General features: G+C 39.4%; 1 protein-coding gene across 10 annotated transcripts in view; it reads left to right on the plus strand.

Moving 5' to 3' along the window:
• Positions 1–18,421, plus strand: part of BTRC (beta-transducin repeat containing E3 ubiquitin protein ligase) — a 184,703-nt gene that overhangs the window by 138,975 nt on the left and 27,307 nt on the right. For all 10 annotated transcript variants that reach the window (XR_003433896.1, XM_027112353.1, XM_027112348.1 and 7 more), the window contains one exon: positions 16,975–17,206. Coding sequence is in view for 9 of the 10 variants with exons in the window: in XM_027112353.1 (XP_026968154.1) it covers positions 16,975–17,206 (232 nt within the window). In the remaining variant the exon portion in view is untranslated. The remainder of the gene's footprint in view (positions 1–16,974; positions 17,207–18,421) is intronic.

Here is an 18,421-nt window from a genome sequence, read left to right on the forward strand (position 1 = left end):
GACTCTCAACCACTGTGCCACCAGGGAAGCCCCTGATTTGCCATTTTGCTATTCAGTTTTCCACATCCTTTCAACTTTCAAAATGGTGGCCCCTTGATTGCAACAGGAAGCCTTCAGCTGTTGGCGCAAACATAGCAGATAATGGATGTTAAAAACAGTCTCACAAGTTAGGCTTAAACTCTAAGTCCTACAAGACCTTTTCTGCCTTCCTCTACCTTTCCCAAAATTTAGTTCATATTTTGTTGTTTGTAATATTACTATACTATGAGGGTGGTCAGTTTAACAGACTCAGCAGTTTATATAGAGATTAGTTTTGTTTTGGGGGATAGAGGGGACCGACACTGGTGAGCAGCCATTCTATTATTTGTTATACCTTGTCTATTGTCTTTGCTACCGTTGGTTATAAAAGGCTTAAAATTCATACTGTACTAGGCCATGGTACCAATTCGCTTGCAGTTAAACGTTAAAATTCCAAGTTCAGATTCAAGTTTGACCAAAAGAAAAAAATTCCAGACTGTTTCCTTCGCAGTTGGCTAGCTTAGGTGTGGAAGGTGAATGTAAGACTAGATGAAATGTTCTACACAAAGTTATGCATTTCCTAGCTATAGTGTACTTGTTTCAGAAAGGGTTAAATGGTGTAGTTAGTAAATGATTTTCTAGCTGCAGGGGTTTTTGAAAAGAGATCTAGGAATTCTGCAGTTAATTGGATTCTGCAGGCATGGACTTACAGTCGTTGAAAAAATTTGAGTGAGTGAAATTCTCTTGCTTTGCTCCTAGGTATAGTTCATACCGTGTCTTAGAAGTCCAGAATTATTATTTTTTTTAAGGATCTTATGCCTGTTTGTGCTGGTTGGACATTTTATATGATAAACATGACATTTTAAAAGATTTTATACAATATATTCCCTTGCTTTGCTCTTCTCCCTGTTTTTTTTTCCTTCTTCCCTCATTTCCCCAAGTCTGCATCACTGGTGCTTTTCCTCATTTTTCCCCATCTTGTGAGCAAAGTCTTAACAGTATGTAGAAAGTTAACTGCCTGGAGTCTTTTAAATATAAGTAACACGCAACCAGTAATAAGCTGTCGGTTGTTTTTTTGCTGCCTGCAAAGAAACATAAACACAGCGCTCATTTCTGGCAGGTTTTTACTGTCAGAGTTTCTCCTATTATATTTATCTTACAATTTGCCAGGGGGTGAAGTTATTAAGTTTTAGCAGCAGCCATCGATCAAGTTCACAAGTTAACACGATAAAGGCTCTATGCCGCTCCGATCCGGGGAAATGATGATCCTCACTCGGTAATTAACTAAATGAGAAAGTTAAATCTTACTTGAGAGCTGGGAGAGATGAAAGAGAGATGTTTGTCAGTTTCTCAGTGGAAATTAGAAGCAGTTTTCTGCAATTCCCTAAGCTGCTGCTCTGTCATATTTTACATAAGCACTGGGAAAACGTCTTGTAATTAGTGCTGTCATGGAGGATTTTTTTTTTTTTGCTGAAGGATGTTGGAATAATTCATTAGATTATCAAGAAAGGCTTGTGTCCTGAAATGATTAGCACAGTGAAATTTAAACCATTAACGATAACAAGTTTAGAGCTTGCTGCAGTGCAGAGGCACCCGGGGTATGTCTGTGCCTATTTCAATCATTTCTTATAATTAAACATTATGTCCTTTTTTTTCCCCCCATCACTAAGACCCATCCAAAAATCCTTTTAAGGTGGCACTGTCTACATCAGTGCGTTTACCAGCCTTGGAGGTATGCGTGGTTAGTAGCTATCATAATGCAGCAGTAAATTAAACTGCTGTGAGCTTCTTGGTTTAGAACAAAAGAACCTATCACCCTGGAAGCTATGAAATTGCATGAGGGAACCCACTACAGAAACAAGAGCCCCCATTTGAAACCTAAATATGTTAAGTGACTATCCTATCCCTCAAAAATCCAGAAGTAATAAAAATGGCTTTGTTGTGATTTTGGTGAATTTTTTTATATGGTTTTTCCTATAATTAGTAAATAGAAAAAAAGATTGCCAAGTGTCCAGTCTTTAAATAATCATTTATACCCGGGCATTTGTGAGTTCATTTCCTGGTAAGTTTTATTTAAAAGAATTGGAGTGATTGCAAGCTTTTTCTTGTTGGTTATTAGAAACCAGTCAAATTCATAATGTGAACTTTCCTTCTGCTGACAAGTCTGCCCCTTCCTGTCTTCCACGTTCACTAATCAGATCTGACATATTTATGAGTTCACCTAATATATAATCATATTTAGTAGAAGCTGTTAAAATATTAATACAATAATCCCACTGAGAAATGTGATGCTTACTCCTGTTGAAATGTTTGTCCTGTTCTATACATGCAGCCACCATTTTCTTTTCATTTGCACTCTTACCTGAGGCGCTCCCCCAAAGATAAGGGACTACTTCTTTGGTCACTGAAAGTTATAGAGATTTTTTTAAAACGGAAAACTGGAAATGTTCAAAGTTATGGTTCCACTTTTGAGCATTCATTACCTTTTACTCTGCATGTTCAATTTATGACCAGATTCTTTCAGTTTCTCTTGAAACTCACTTGTTAAAAGATGCTTAAGTGCCAGTGGACTCTATTGAACCTTCTGGGTCCCTTTTTCTTTTCTACCCTAGTTCTTTGTAAGTTCTAGAGCTGTTCTGGATCTCCCTGCTATCACCATCTCCATCCTTAGGTGTGCTTACTTATTTCTTTCAGTCCTAATCAAAATGTAGACAATATCATTTCCTCTTAATTTAACGAAGACAATGTTGACTTTTTTTTTTAAGAGATATTTTTACAAAGAAATCAAGGGAAAACAGTAGGAAAACGCTTTGAAATCAAAGTTTTTGTATTCTTATTTAGCTGAAGCCTGGCAATAACCAATAGAGAATAGTATAGACCTAAAAACTCCTCCTCTTTCCCATGCAAAAATCTTGAATGTTTTACCTTGTTTCTCCTGGCCACAAGGAGCAAGAACCCTGGTTTTATCCCTATCCAGGTTAATGTACCAGATTAAATATTTGAAGGATCGGCCCTACTGAAGAAGTAAATCGCTATACTGAAATAAATGTGTATTATAACCTAGATTTATAATTCTCAACAGGGCTTTTTTCCTCCTTCCTCTCCTGTGAGGGTAAAATACCTTTTTTCTAAGCACTTCCTAATCTACCTCTTCTAACCTTAGCCATGATCACTTCTTGCCTGGATTATTTTATCAGCTCTAATTGGTCTTCCTTCCTCTGCTCTTTCAACTAGCCTTTGTTATCCCCTCCCCACTGCCCCAGATGCCCCCCACTCCCCTTTCTCTGTGTGGTACCTAGTATAAGTATTTCTAAAGCATAAATTAGATGATGCCATATTTAACTATCTCTAAACCTCCAGGGGCTCTCCTTTACACTTAACAAGAAATCCAGACTTCTTACTGTGACCTGGAAGGCCTTACGTGATCTGGCCCTGCGTCACCTTACTAACCTCGTTTCCCACCACTTTCCCCCTCATTCATTTTGCCCCACCCATACCAGTCACCTTTCTTTCTTTCACTTGAATATACCTTTGACTTGTTCTTCCGTCTGTCTGGGAGGCTTTTCCCCCAGATCTTCACAAGGCTTGACTCTCATCTTTCAGATCTCAGCTCAAATGTTACCTGCTTCAGCGTCATTTCGTAACCACCTCAGTTAGAGTAGGTTGTACTATTCACTTCCTGTTTTTTGTTACCTTATTTTGTTTTCTTCACAATACTTACTGGTTTCTGAGATTAAAATATTTATTACATATTCTCCCTCTACTCCTCACCAGAGAAAGAAACTTTGTCTACCTGTTCACCAGTTTCCCTAGCACCTAGAAGAATGCCTAGCACAGACTAGTCACTCAGTAAATGGTTGTTAAAATTATGGTTACCACGGGTAAGGGGGGAGGGATAAATTGGGAGATCGGGATTGACACATACATACTACTATATATAAAATAGACAACTAATAAGGACCTACTGTATAGCACAGGGAACTCTACTCAATACTCTGTAATGGCCTATATGGGGAAAGAATCTAAAAAAAGAGTGGATATATGTATAACAGATTCACTTTGCTGTACACCTGAAACTAACACAGCATTGTAAATCAACTATAACCCAATAAAAAAAAAAAAAAAAAAAAGTAACACAGGGAGGCCCAGGGCAGGCCAGCTCAGGCCAAGACATCACTCTGATCCCACCCCGGTAGCCCTGTGTCCCCTCCCTGTATGTGTGAAGGTGGGGGTTTATGTGGGATCGGTCTTCCTCAAGCAAGAGCAGGCTGATGAGGGGTTAGAAGTCTGATGGGCCAATTATGTCCACACCCCAGGTCAAAGCTGGCTGGGCTGGATGTAGAGAGCCCAGGCAGTGCCCTTCTACCTGAGGTTTATCACAAGCCCTCTAGATGTATATCCTTTCTCCTAAGTGCATATCGGAGCAGACACAGGTCTGTGCCTGATCTGGGAGCAGAAGGTCAAATGGGCAGAAGAAGCAGTGATAAGATACTGGCCAGGCAGGGCTCTGATACCTCCGGGCCAGGCCAGCTGCTGGTCACTGTCATTGCAGAGCCCCACCCCAGAGACTGGCGAGGAGCTGCTTGGTGGGGACATCCAATTCATCTGCCCAAGTGAGGGGCCAGTGCACCACACTGCCAGGGAGGGCCAGTGCAGGCTCCCGGTGAGTGTGGCCACTGAGGGTTCATCAGAACCAGGGCCCAGAGGTGAACAGGAAAGGCCTTGGCCTCGAACACCACCCAGGCTACTCCCCAGGATCCTGTCCTGGGCTCACAGGGAGCTTATTAGCACATCCGGCTCCAACATGGAGCACCGTGTCAACCTTCCCTTGAGTCAGCTGTAGGACCTGGAGTCCACCGTGGCAGAGTCTGAAGCTCCAGCAGGAGACCCAGCCCCAGATGATTATTCACCACCTGGGCAGGGAGAACCCGCTGCTGCTCCTGCAGGAGACCCAGAGCCAGGTCAAAATTCACCACCCCTCCAGGGAGAACCTGCACTAGCTCCTGCAGGAAATCCCCACCCACCCCCGCGGGCAAATGAGGCTCTTCACCACCACCATTGTCAGCTCCTGATCTACACCATCAACCTGCTACCCCAACCCGAAATTTACTTTCTTTCCTCAGTCTTTGTGTTTGAGTGGTTTGTAATTTTATCTTTTTCTTCCCTGTTATTTACGGCATTCTGTACTTTATGTTTTAAGTGTAAAGTAATAAAGTTTAAACATTTTCTATTTTTTTAAAAAAAATGGTTGTTGGTTGATTGATAACACTGAAGTTCCAGCCTTAGTCAGAATTCTTGTCCTATCCCTCTTAGGCTGCAGCCTTATCCCGAGTACAACTTTTACCCATTTTATTCTTACATTCATTCATCATCGTAATCATTATATCACTTTCCCCCCCACCCCCCATGGGTTTCAATGCCAGAGTCTTTCCTCAGAGTCCTTCTTAAGGCCAAACAGAATTCTTAAATATCATTTGCATCTCTCTAGTCATCAATATTATTCTCTGTATCTAGTCCTTGCACCCCCAATTCCAAATGTTGTCCTATATCTGGAACATTTTCCTTTCTCTACTTAACTTACCCTTCCTGGTGATTAACGCAGGGTTTACATGCAAACTAGAAACATCTGTCATCTTACTATCAAGTTCAGCCAGTCCATGCTGTATCTTCCAGCCTACACACAGTACCGTTAGCAAAGTCAGCACACTTAACGTTGCCGTGGTGGTGGTTAGGCTAGTTGGTGTCTGCAAGTATATATTTTTCCCTCCTGGCCCAGGCAGCAGCTTCAGAGAAATTCATGGTAATTTTGAAAGTGATGCTTTAATATATTTTCAGGGAGGGAAATGTTAGCCCTTGGCCTTTGAGGACTAAGCTGAGGACAGTCATATAAATACTTAAGTCCTTTCATTTTGTGTGTTTGTCACCTGACGGCTTCTTTCTTTCTTTCTTTTGGAGATAACTGTTCATTGTAAACAGAAAAGCAGAACAGGAGATGTGCAGGGGTGGCAGAAAGTTAGTGTTACCATTAAACTGAGGTTGTTTGTCAGCTTTCCTAGACATTTGAACAGTAGTGGTTGAGTCATCAGGCTTTTGCTGGGAAAGCCAAATCAATTCTACTGCCACAAGTAACCATTACCGTCACTTCCATACACTCTAATATACAACCTTTTGATTTTTTTAATACTTGAACTTTTTCACTGTACCCCTGTGGATTTTCTGAGATTCCCAAATTGAAATTTTGCTGCATTTACTTTAGACATTAGTAGAAAATCCGTAAGGGAGAAGGATAGAGGGAAGAGGCTTGATAACAAAGACCTTTATCTCCAGAGTTCTTTACAAATATAATATCTTAGTTATGAATGAAATTAATATTACGGTGGTATTTATCCTTAGGAATATGCTATCCTTAGAAGTTCTTAAAATCTATTTTATTAAGATATAATTTACATACAATAAAATACACCCATTTTAAGTATCCAGTTCGATGAATTTTGGCAAATGTATATACCTGTGTAACAGTCAACATATAGAGCATTTTCATTACCCCCAAAACTTCACTGGTGCCCTTACCCAGTCAGTCCCATCCCCATATCCAGCCCCAGGCAACCACAGTTCTGTTTTTATCACTATAAATTAGGTTTGTTATTCCTAGAGTTTTATATAAGTAGAATCATAAAGTAATATATTCTTTTTGTGCCTGGCTTCTTTCATTCAGCATGTTTTTGAGATTCATCCTTGTCATTTTGTGTATCCGTAGTTTGTTCTTTTATTGCTGAGTACTATTCCTTTGTACAGATATATCACAATTTGTTTATCAGTTAAACTCTTGATGGGCATTAGGATTCTTTCAGTTTGGGACTATTATGAAGCAGCTATGAACATTCATGTACAAGTTTTTGTGTGGAAATTTTTTTTTTCCATTGGGAAGGGGTAAACACCTAGGAGTGAAATTCCTGGGTCACATGGTAAATAGATATATAACTTCGTAAGAAACTGTCAGCCTGTTTTGTAAAATGGTTGTGCTATTAAACATTACTGGCAGCAATGTATGGAAGACCCAGTTGCTCATCGTTGTTGCCACTGCCTAGTATGGTCAGTCTTTTTAATTTTAGCCATTTTACTAACTGTGTAGTCGTGTCTTGTGATTTTAACTTGCATTTCCCAAGTGACTCATGATATTGAACATCTTTTCATGTGTTTATTGGTCATCCCGTATATGGATCCTTTTTTGTGAAGTGTCTGTTCAGGTCTTTTGCCCTTTCAAAAAACAAAACAAAACAAAATAGGGTTACTTGTTTTCTTTTCTTATCGAGTTCTAAGAGTTTTTAAAAAATATATGTTTGTTCTTTCTTGTTCTTTTATGCCTTATCTGTGAAATGTTTGCCTATCCCAGTAACACCAAGATTTTCTGTTTTCTCCTAGAAGTTTTGTTTTCTTCTAGAAGTTCAGCTCCTATGGATAAGTCCAGCATCCACTTATGTTAACTTTTTTTTTTTAGATTTTTAAAATTTATTTATTTATTGGCTGTGTTGGGTCATCGTTGCTGTGCATGGGCTTTCTCTAGTTGCATCGAGTGGGAGCTACTCTTCGTTGCGGTGTGCAGGCTTCTCATTGCAATGGCTTCTCTTGTTCTGGAGTAGGGCTCTACGTGCACGGGCTCAGTAGTTGTGGCTCACAGGCTCCGGATGCGCAGGCTCAGCGGCCATGGCTTATGGGCCCAGCCACTCCGCGGCATGTGGGATCCTCCCGGACCGGGGCACGAACCCGTGTCCCCTGCATTGGCCGGCGGACTCTCAACCACTGCGCCACCAGGGAGGCCCGCCCCTAATTTTTTAATAAGATCTAAACTAGAGAACAAGGTTCATTTTTTCTATATGGATATCCAGTTATTTCAGCATAATTTGTCGAAAAACACTATCCTTTACCTATTGAATTATCTTGGCACCTTTCTCAAAACTCAACTGGCTGTATATGTGAAATTGTTTGTGACTTTGCTATTCTGTTCCATTGATCTACATGTTTGTCCTTACACCAGAGCCATGCTATCTTGATTACTATTACTTTTTTTTTTATAGACTATACTACAGAGTTCCATCCATCAAGTTACCACATGCTGTAGTTTAAGGGTGTGATTCTTTTTTTTTTTTTAAATAAATGTATTTATTTATTTTTAGCTGTGTTGGGTCTTCGTTGCTGCACACAGGCTTTCTCTAGTTGCGGCAAGCAGGGGCTACTCTTCACTGCAGTGCGCAGGCCTCTTATTGCCATGGCCTCTCTTGCTGTGGAACACAGGCACATGGGCTCAATCATTGTAACTCGCGGGCTGTAGAGCACAGGCTCAGTAGTTGTGGCGCATGGGCTTGGTTGCTCTGAGGCACGTGGGAGCTTCCCGGCCCAGGGCTCAAACCCGTGTCCCCTGCATTGGCAGGTAGATTCCTAACCACTGCACCACCAGGGAAGCCCGATTACTATTACTTTATTGTAAGTCTTGAAATTCATTAGTGTGAGTCCATCTTTGTTTTTATTTTTCAAGATTGTCTCAGCTAAAGTTTAGGTCTTTTGCACTTCTGTCTAAATTTTAGAATCAGTTTGTCAGTTTGCTTGCTAGATTGATTGATATTGCATTGATGGTGTAGATCAACTGGAAAGAATGAACATCTTAACAATATTGAGTCTAATTTGTGAACATATATTTCTCCATTTATTTAAGTATTTTAAGTTTTCCCTCAGCAATGTTTTGTAGTTTTCAGGTGTTACACATATGTTGTTAAACTTATTCCTAAGTATTACATTTTTTAATGCTACTGTAAATTGTATAGGCAGTTTTTTAAAAAATACGTATTTTAAAAAATGAAATAAAGAGACCTTCAAGATGGGGGAGGAGTAAGACGTAGAGATCACCTTCCTCCCCACAAATACATTAGAAATACATCTACATGTGGAACAACTCCTACAGAACACCTATTGAACCCTGGCAGAAGACCTCAGCCTTCCCAAAAGATATATATTTTTTCTTCCTTTTTCTCTTTTTGTTACTGTGTATGTGTATGCGTCTTTGTGTGATTTTGTCTGTATAGCTTTGCTTTTACCATTTGTCCTAGGGTTCTGTCTGTCCGTTTTGTTTGTTTGTTTGTTTGGGTTTTTTTAGTACAGTTTTTAGTGCTGGTTTTCGTTGGTGGATTTGTTTTTTGGTTTGGTTGCTCTCTTCTTTCTTTTCTTATTACTTTTTATTTTTAATAATTATTTTTTTAATAACTTTATTTTATTTTACTTCATTTTTTCTTTCTTTCTTTTTTTCTCCCTTTTCTTCTGAGCTGTATGGCTGACAGGGTCTTGGTGCTCCAGCCAGGTGTTAGGTCTGTGCCTCTGAGTTGGGAGAGCCGAGTTCAGGACATTGGTCCACCAGAGACCTCCCGGCTCCATGTAATATCAAACGGCGAAAGCTCTCCCAGAGATCTCCATCTCAACGCTAAGACCCAGCTCCGCTCAATGATCAGCAAGCTACAGTGCTGGACACCCTATGCCAAACAACTAGCAAGACAGGAACACAACCCCACCCATCAGCAGAGAGGCTGCCTAAAATCATAATAAGGTCACAGACACCCCAAAACACACCACCAGAGGCGGTCCTGCCCACCAGAAAGACAAGATCCAGCCTCATCCACCAGAACAGAGGCACTAGTCCCCTCCACCAGGAAGCCTACACAACCCACTGAACCAACCTTAGCCACTGGGGGCAGGCACCAAAAACAAGGGGAACTACAAACCTGCAGCCAGCGAAAAGGAGACCCCAAACACAGTAAGTTAAGCAAAAAGAGAAGACAGAGGAACACACAGCAGATGAAGGAGCAAGGTAAAAACCCACCAGACCAAACAGATGAAGAGGAAATAGGCAGTCTACCTGAAAAAGAATTCAGAGTAATGATAGTAAAGATGATCCAAAATCTTGGAAATAGAATGGAGAAAATATAAGAAACGTTTAACAAGGACCTAGAAGAACTAAAGAGCAAACAAACACAGATGAACAACACAATAAATGAAATTAAAAATTCTTTAGAAGAAATCAATAGCAGAATAACTGAGGCAGAAGAACGGATAAGTGACCTAGAAGATAAAATAGTGGAAATAACTACCACAGAGCAGAATAAAGAAAAAAGAATGAAAAGAACTGAGGACAGTCTCAGAGACCTCTGGGACAACATTAAATGCACCAACATTCGAATTATAGGGGTCCCAGAAGAAGAAGAGAAAAAGGGAATGAGAAAATATTTGAAGAGATTATAGTTGAAAACTTCCCTAATATGGGAAAGGAAATAATCAAGTCCAGGAAGCGCAGAGAGTCCCATACAGGATAAATCCAAGGAGAAACATGCCAAGACACATATTAATCAAACTATCAAAAATTAAATACAAAGAAAAAATCTTAAAAGCAGCAAGGGAAAAACAACAAATAACATACAAGGGAATCCCCATAAGGTTAACAGCTGATCTTTAGCAGAAACTCTGCAAGCCAGAAGGGAGTGGCAGGACATATTTAAAGTGATGAAAGGGAAAAACCTACAACCAAGATTACTCTACCCAGCAAGGCTCTCATTCAGATTCGACGGAGAAATTAAAACCTTTACAGACAAGCAAAAGCTAAGAGAATTCAGCACCACCAAACCAGCTTTACAACAAATGCTAAAGGAACTTCTCTAGTCAGGAAACACAAGAGAAGGAAAAGACCTACAATAACAAACCCAAAACAAGGAAAATGGTAATAGCAACATACATATCGATAACTACCTTAAATGTAAATGGATTAAATGCTCCAACCAGAAGACGTAGACTGGCTGAATGGATACAAAAACAAGAGCCGTATATATGCTGTCTACAAGACACCCACTTCAGACCTAGGCACACATACAGAGTGAAAGTGAGGGGATGGAAAACGATATTCCATGTAAATGGAAATCAAAAGAAAGATGGAGTAACAATTCTCATATCAGACAAAACAGATTTTAAAATAAAGACTATTACAGGAGACAAAGAAGGACACTGCATAATGATCAAGGGATCAATCCAAGAAAAAGATATAACAATTGTAAGTATTTATGCACCCAACATAGGAGCACCTCAATACATAAGGCAGATGCTAACCGCCATAAAAAGGGAAATCGACAGTAACACAGTCATAGTAGGGGACATTAACACCCCACTTTCACCAATGGACAGATCATCCAAAATGAAAATAAATAAGGAAACACAACCTTTAAATGATACATTAAACAAGATGGACTTAATTGATATTTATAGGACATTCCATCCAAAAACAACAGATTACACTTTCTTCTCAAGTGCTCATGGAACATTCTCCAGGATAGATCATATCTTGGGTCACAAATCAAGCCTTGGTAAATTTAAGAAAATTGAAATTGTATCAAGTATCTTTTCCGACCTCAGTGCTATGAGACTAGATATCAATTACAAGAAAAAAATCTGTAAAAGATACAAACACATGGAGGCTAAACAATACACTAGTAAATAATCAAGAGATCACTGAAGAAATCAAAGAGGAAATCAAAAAATGCCTAGAAACAAATGACAATGAAAACACGACGACCCAAAACCTATGTGATGCAGCAAAAGCATTTCTAAGAGGGAAGTTTATAGCAATGCAATCCTACCTCAAGAAACAAGAAACATCTCAAATAAACAACCTAACCTTACACCTAAAGCAATTGGAGAAAGAAGAACAAAAAAAACCCTAAGTTAGGAGAAGGAAAGAAATCATAAAGATCAGATCAGAAATAGATGAAAAAGAAATTAAGGGAACAATAGCAAATATCAGTAAAACTAAAAGCTGGTTCTTTGAGAAGATAAACAGAATTGATAAGCCATTAGCCAGACTCATCAAGAAAAAAAGGGAGAAGACTCAAATCAATAGAATTAGAAATGAAAAAGGAGAAGTAACAACTGACACTGCAGAAATACAAAGTATCATGAGAGATTACTACAAGCAACTATATGCCAATAAAATGGACAACGTGGAGGAACTGGACAAATTCTTAGAAAAGCACAACCTTCCGAGACTGAACCAGGAAAAAATAGAAAATATAAACAGACCAATCACAAGACCTGAAATTGAGACTGTGATTAAAAATCTTCCAACAAACAAAAGCCCAGGACCAGATGGCTTCACGGGCAAATTCTATCAAACATTTAGAGAAGAGCTAACACCTATCCTTCTCAAACTCTTCCAAAATATAGCAGAGTGAGGAACACTCCCAAACTCATTCTACGAGGCCACCATCACCCTGATACCAAAACCAGACAAACATGTCACAAAGAAAGAAAACTACAGGCCAATATCACTGACGAACACAGATGCAAAAATCCTCAACAAAATACTAGCAAAGAGGGCTTCCCTGGTGGCGCAGTGGTTGTGAGTACGCCTGCCGATGCAGGGGACACGGGTTCGTGCCCTGGTCCGAGAGGCAAAAAAAAAAAAAAAAAAAAAAGATTATGTACTTCTACGTATATTATACGTCAATGAAAATTAAAATAGAAAAAATATATTACATAATGAGAACGAAGGATATATTTAAAGAGAGAGAGAAGGCCTAGCTCCAGCAGTGTCATAAATTCATTGACTGTTGATTTACTGAGCACTTTACTGTATGCCAGGTGGTGAACCAATTAAGCATGGCTTTTCTTAGATTATTTTATTTGATCTTCACAAAAACCCAATATAATAGATTCTATTATTAGCCCCATTTTACAGACAAGGGAAACAGAGACTCAAAAAAAAAATCAAGTTATTTATTCCATGTCACACAGCTGCTAAATTGAGGAGTTAAAATTTAAAACCAGGTCTTTCTACTGTAGGGCCAACGCTCTTAAAAGAGTGCGGTATGGTGTAGTGATTAAGAGTACTCATGTAAAGTGATGATGGATCTGAGGTGTATGTCTTTCTACCTACAAGGAAATACTCTGTTTTGAGGGGTGGTGACTAGAATGTAGTACCAGCAGACAGTTGGCAAACACATGAACTCTCAGGTTATACTTCATTTCTAATATACAGTGTTTTAGGTCCCATTTATGACTGGATCATTGAAAGTATGACAAAGTCTTGACTGAACTTTAGCTCCTGTGGTGGGATAATCAATATGTGAAATCCTTAGGCATTTTTATCTGTTAATGGTCTGATAGCCACTGATTCCATTTTTATAGAAACATCTGGTTCATTTAAAGTATAAACAGAATAATTTCATTACTTTGCTGATTATTGTTTTCTGTTACTGGCGTTTCTGGTCTTTAGCCAGAATACAGTACTCCGGTGGCATCCAACTCCAGTCCGTTTCCACCTTTTAAAAGATAAAAGACAAATATATAAGAGATGATGGAGTGAGAGGTTTTGGATGTTGGGATCAGAAGTGGCGTTTGGTCAAGCTTCTAAACCCACCTATTTATTAGCTCTCAAAATCTTACTCCATATTTCACAAGTTTTCATTTTCTGAGATACAAACAAATAACCTGCATAAAACAGTCCGGAAGTCCCCCAAGGCCCGTGTCCAACAAGGTTCTTATTAATCATTTTTGGTCTTATAGACAACCGTGGCATTTATGCTAAAAAACATCCAACTCTGTGTACACCAAGGTTTGCTGTTTATGGTGTCCACTCCTTCTATGTCAATAGAATGGCTTGGGATTTCCCTGGTGGTGCAGTGGTTAAGAATCTGCCTGCCAGTGTGCCAGTGCAGGAGACAATGGTTCAATCCCTGGTCCAGGAAGATCCCACATGCCGCGGAGCAACTAAGCCTGTGCACCGCAACTACCGAGCCTGCGCTCTAGAGCCCGCAAGCCACAGCTACTGAGCCCGCGTGCCACAAGTACTGAAGCCCTTGCACCTAGAGCCTGTGTTCCGCAACAAGAGAAGCCACCACAATGAGAAGCCGGTGCACCACAACAAAGAGTAGCCCCCGCTCGCCACAACTAGAGAAAAGCCCGTGCGCAACAGTGAAGACCCAACGCAGCCAAAAATAAATAATTTTTTTTTTTTAAAAATAAAAAGAATGGCTAATGCCATTCTTGGAAATATACTTTCAGCTGTGTATCTGGAATCATTTGTAAAGAGGCCTACAGGTAGGAGTTAACCTTTAGAAATTAAGGCAAGTCTGTGCCTTTAATAGCAGAAGTTGATTATCCAAATCTGATACAGTTTTATGGCACATTCAATATGTCTAGGCAGGTATGAACTCCACAGTAGCATGGGTCTCCTTGCCACACTGGGTTTGCCTCAGTCAAATATGCCAAAGATCCATCAAGTTACTTTGAAAAGTACAGTGCAGGGCACACGGGTTCAATCCCTGGTTGGGGAACTAAGATCCCACATGCCACGGGGCAACTAAGCTCACATGCTGCAACTACTGATCCCACGTGCCACAACTAGAGAGAAACCCATGCTCCACAAGTACCTCGTTGTACCTACCACGTTGTGGTTATCCTCTAAAGAAAATCAACTTTTAGAGTAGCAAAAAGTTCAGTTAATTTCTGAATCTTACCCTAGTGTTCCCCAGCTTCAGACTTAAGTATGGTCATTGTCTCCTTTTTCCCCCTCATACCTCGTATTCAGCCTATCAGCTAATTCAGTTGGCTCTGCCTTCAAAGTGTATGTTGAATCCCAATTATTTCTCACCACGCATGTAGCTACCTTACTAGTCCAAAAGATTGTTGTCTCTTCCATGGACTACTGTGAAGTAATCTGTTAATTAGTCTCCTAATTTCCATTCATGTCCCCTGCAGCCTATTCTCCACATAGCAGTGATCCTTTATAAGGTCTCAGATTGTCATGCTCAGGCTATGTGCTTCTCCATGTGACCTCTCTCTGCATAGCTTCTCATCCTCCAGACTTCCCTCTCCAGCAGGGTACTCTGAATTTCTTACATGGTGGCTCAAGGTTCTAAGATGGAGTAAGCAGAAGTTGCCTGGACTCAGAAGTCCCAGAATGTCACTTTCTCCACATTCTGTTAGTCAAAGACCAGATTCAAAAGCTAGGACAAACTACTTCTTGATGGGAGGAACAGAATTCATGTTCAGGAAGGGATGGAATTGTTTGGGGCCATCTTTGGAGATAGCTACTACCACCCAAATGACCTGGATCATCTGGCTTGGACTACTTCTTCAACTGTATTTCTTCTTGCTTTGCTCACTTGGTTCTAGCCACCCTGGGCCCTCCTGTTGTTCCTTGAACATGCCATTTAGACTACCACCCAGGACCTTTGCTCTCAAAATGCCCATTGCCTGGACCATTCTTCCCCCGTGTAACAAAATGTCTAGTTTCCTCATTTTCTTCATGTGTCAGTTCAAATGTCATATCTTTAGGGAAACTGTCTCTGACCCCTTAGACTTAAATAATTGTTAGGTTGTTTATTAATTGCTACATAACAAATTACTACAAACTTAGCAAGTTAATATAACACCCATTCATTAGCTCACTGATGTCTAGGTCAGAAGTCTGATATAGCATGACTGGGTCCTCTGCTCAAAGTATCACAAGGCTGAAATCAAGGTGTCGGCTGGGCTGAGTTCTCATCTGGGGAAAAATCATCTTCTCAGCTCATTGTTGTTATTGTTGTTGGCAAATTCAGCTCCTTGCCTTTGTAGGATTGAGGTCCCCATTTCCTTACTGGCTGTCTGCTGGGAGCTGCTCTCAGCTCCTAAGGATGACTGAATTCCTAGTCAGGTGATCCCCTTCTCTTCTGCAACCAATTGGAGAAAACTCTCTGCTTTTAAAGGGCTCATGTCATTAGATCACACCCACTGGAGTAATCTCCCTATCTCATGGTCCTGATTTGGGACCTTAATTAAGTCACGGCAGTACCTACATGTTTGTTTGAATAACTGAGAGAGATGCTTGTACACCAGGGGTCAAGAATTTCTTGGGGGACCATCTTAGATTTTTGCCCGTCACAATAGCATATATTAATTTTTCTATCCCTTTATCCTGCTTTATTTTTCTTCAAAATACTATCTACATTATATTTTCTGTTTGTATGGTAATGTTTTTAGCTTGCTGTACCTACTAAAATGTAAGTTACTGATGGTAGAGACTGTATTATTTTTGTTCAGTGCTGTATTCCTAGCACCTAGGACAGTGTTTGGCACATTATAGATGCTCAATTAATATTTATTGAATGAATCAATTAATATAGAAGACTTTATGGCATATAATTTTGATGACAGCAGAGATAGGATTTTGGGGTGGTTGGGGGGAGGAAAAGGGTATATTGAGCATTGATGTTATTTAAGCTTTATCTCCAAAGGTACCAGGGTCTCAAATTATTCATTGGCTTTTCTTTGCATGGAGGATTTCTTACTTGACTATTAAAAAATAAGCTGTGGGCTTCCCTGGTGGCGCAGTGGTTGGGAGTCCGCCTGCCGATGCAGGGGACGCGGGTTCGTGCCCCGTTCTGGGAGAATCCCACATGCCACGGAGTGGCTGGCCCCGTGAGCCATGGCCGCTGGGCCTGCGTGTCTGGAGCCTGTGCTCCGCGACGGGAGAGGCCACAGCGGTGAGAGGCCCGCATACCGCAAAAAAAAAAAAGTTGTGAGTAAGTAATTGTATAAATGCCCAGTAACTGGTGTATACAAGAAAAAGCAAATTAGCTTTTTTGCTTGCTGGTAATAACATGCTTTCATCGTTTTTCATCTATATATCTCCAAATAATGCTTTCCTACGAACTTTTGGAAATGGATACCTTGTCATCCAGCAGTATTCCTGATTTACCAACTTGCTGTGGTATTTCTGTGGCTTTTTCCATATAACTGCTGTTTGCAAACATCCAATTACTAATAGAGTAACAGAGTGAGCTCCATCATATAGACATACATAACATAGCATGCCAGACTGGAAAATTATATAATTTCTCTTATTGTCAGTACTTATATGTTTCTTTCAATTCACCTCTTCTACAGACAAAACTTGCCAATGGCACTTCCAGTATGATTGTGCCCAAGCAACGGAAGCTCTCGGCAAGCTATGAGAAGGAAAAGGAACTGTGTGTCAAATATTTTGAGCAGTGGTCAGAGTCCGATCAAGTGGAATTTGTGGAACATCTTATATCCCAAATGTGTCATTACCAACATGGGCACATAAACTCGTATCTTAAACCTATGTTGCAGAGGGATTTCATAACTGCTCTGCCAGGTATGTCTACAGATGTTTGTAAGCCATTAATTTGCCTGGAAGATATGTTACAATGGTAATCATACTAAATCTACAACTCTATTATCTCTCTATTTAAAAAAAAAATCTTTGTTGGCTTGATTTTTACAAACTGAGCATTTAAATTGTACCTTCTTGGGATATAAATACAAAAAATCAAACTCTGTAAATAATAGACTCCTCTTTCCCCTCTCTTCTCCCTGTCTCGATTCACCCTATTTTTACTCACACGTAGGTTTAAATAAAATCTTTTCTGAGGTGTTGTCTGGTTTGAGATGTGTCTTTTATAATGTGTCTTAGTTTTAAGGTATATTAACTAATGTATTTGAATTTGGATTTCTATGTGAATTTATCAACCGAATATTTACATTATAGGAATGAATAAGAAACATTTTTAATTGAATATTTTAGAAAGGGTATCTCAGGAGCCTTGTTGTGATATTAAATATGTAAATGCCAGGGTTTACAATCTCACTGCTCAGGAACTAAATAGCTATTATAAACTATATATTTTTAAATATATATATATATTTGTACAGACACACACAGACACACATATACACACACAGACTTAAAATACTTTGGAGAGTGCTGTGGTTGTTTCACTGAATGCTTGATGGTGATCTAGGATACTATGTAGGCATCAGTATTTGGGGGAAATGCTGTCTCAGGAAAATACAAGTTTCTCACCTGTGTTAATAGCTTATTTTAAAAGAAAAATAGTACAGAAGTGAGTGAATCTCTAAAATAGCTTATCTTGTTTTTATTTTTTTTCAGTTGTTTCCTGATTATAGCACTTATGGGAAATTTAGAAAATTCAAAACAGTTTAAAATATAAAAATAAAATTTACCAGAACCCTACCATTCAGAGAGAACTACTAATATGCTATTAATATTTTTCCTAGGTGTGTATATTTCCCTCATAAGTGTTTGTAACATTTTTTTCTTACTGTATTCTCTTAATGTGTTTTTCTAAGTGTTGGTTCGTTTAAAAAATAATTTTTTATAGTATTTGTATTACTTACGGTGATTGAAGCACACATTATTTAAATGCTTTATTGAACATTTAGGTAGTTTAAAATGTTTTTTGCATTATAAACTGTGTTGTGGTGGACATTCTTATTCATCTTTTGGGCATCCTAGGGAAAAAAATACCAGAAGTGGGATTTCTATATTAATGAATTATGAACATATTTT

Source organism: Aethalodelphis obliquidens, unplaced genomic scaffold (genome assembly GCF_003676395.1).
Source record: "Aethalodelphis obliquidens isolate GAN/ISIS:26980383/991018 unplaced genomic scaffold, ASM367639v1 scaffold11, whole genome shotgun sequence".
NCBI classification, from domain to species: domain Eukaryota; kingdom Metazoa; phylum Chordata; class Mammalia; order Artiodactyla; family Delphinidae; genus Aethalodelphis; species Aethalodelphis obliquidens.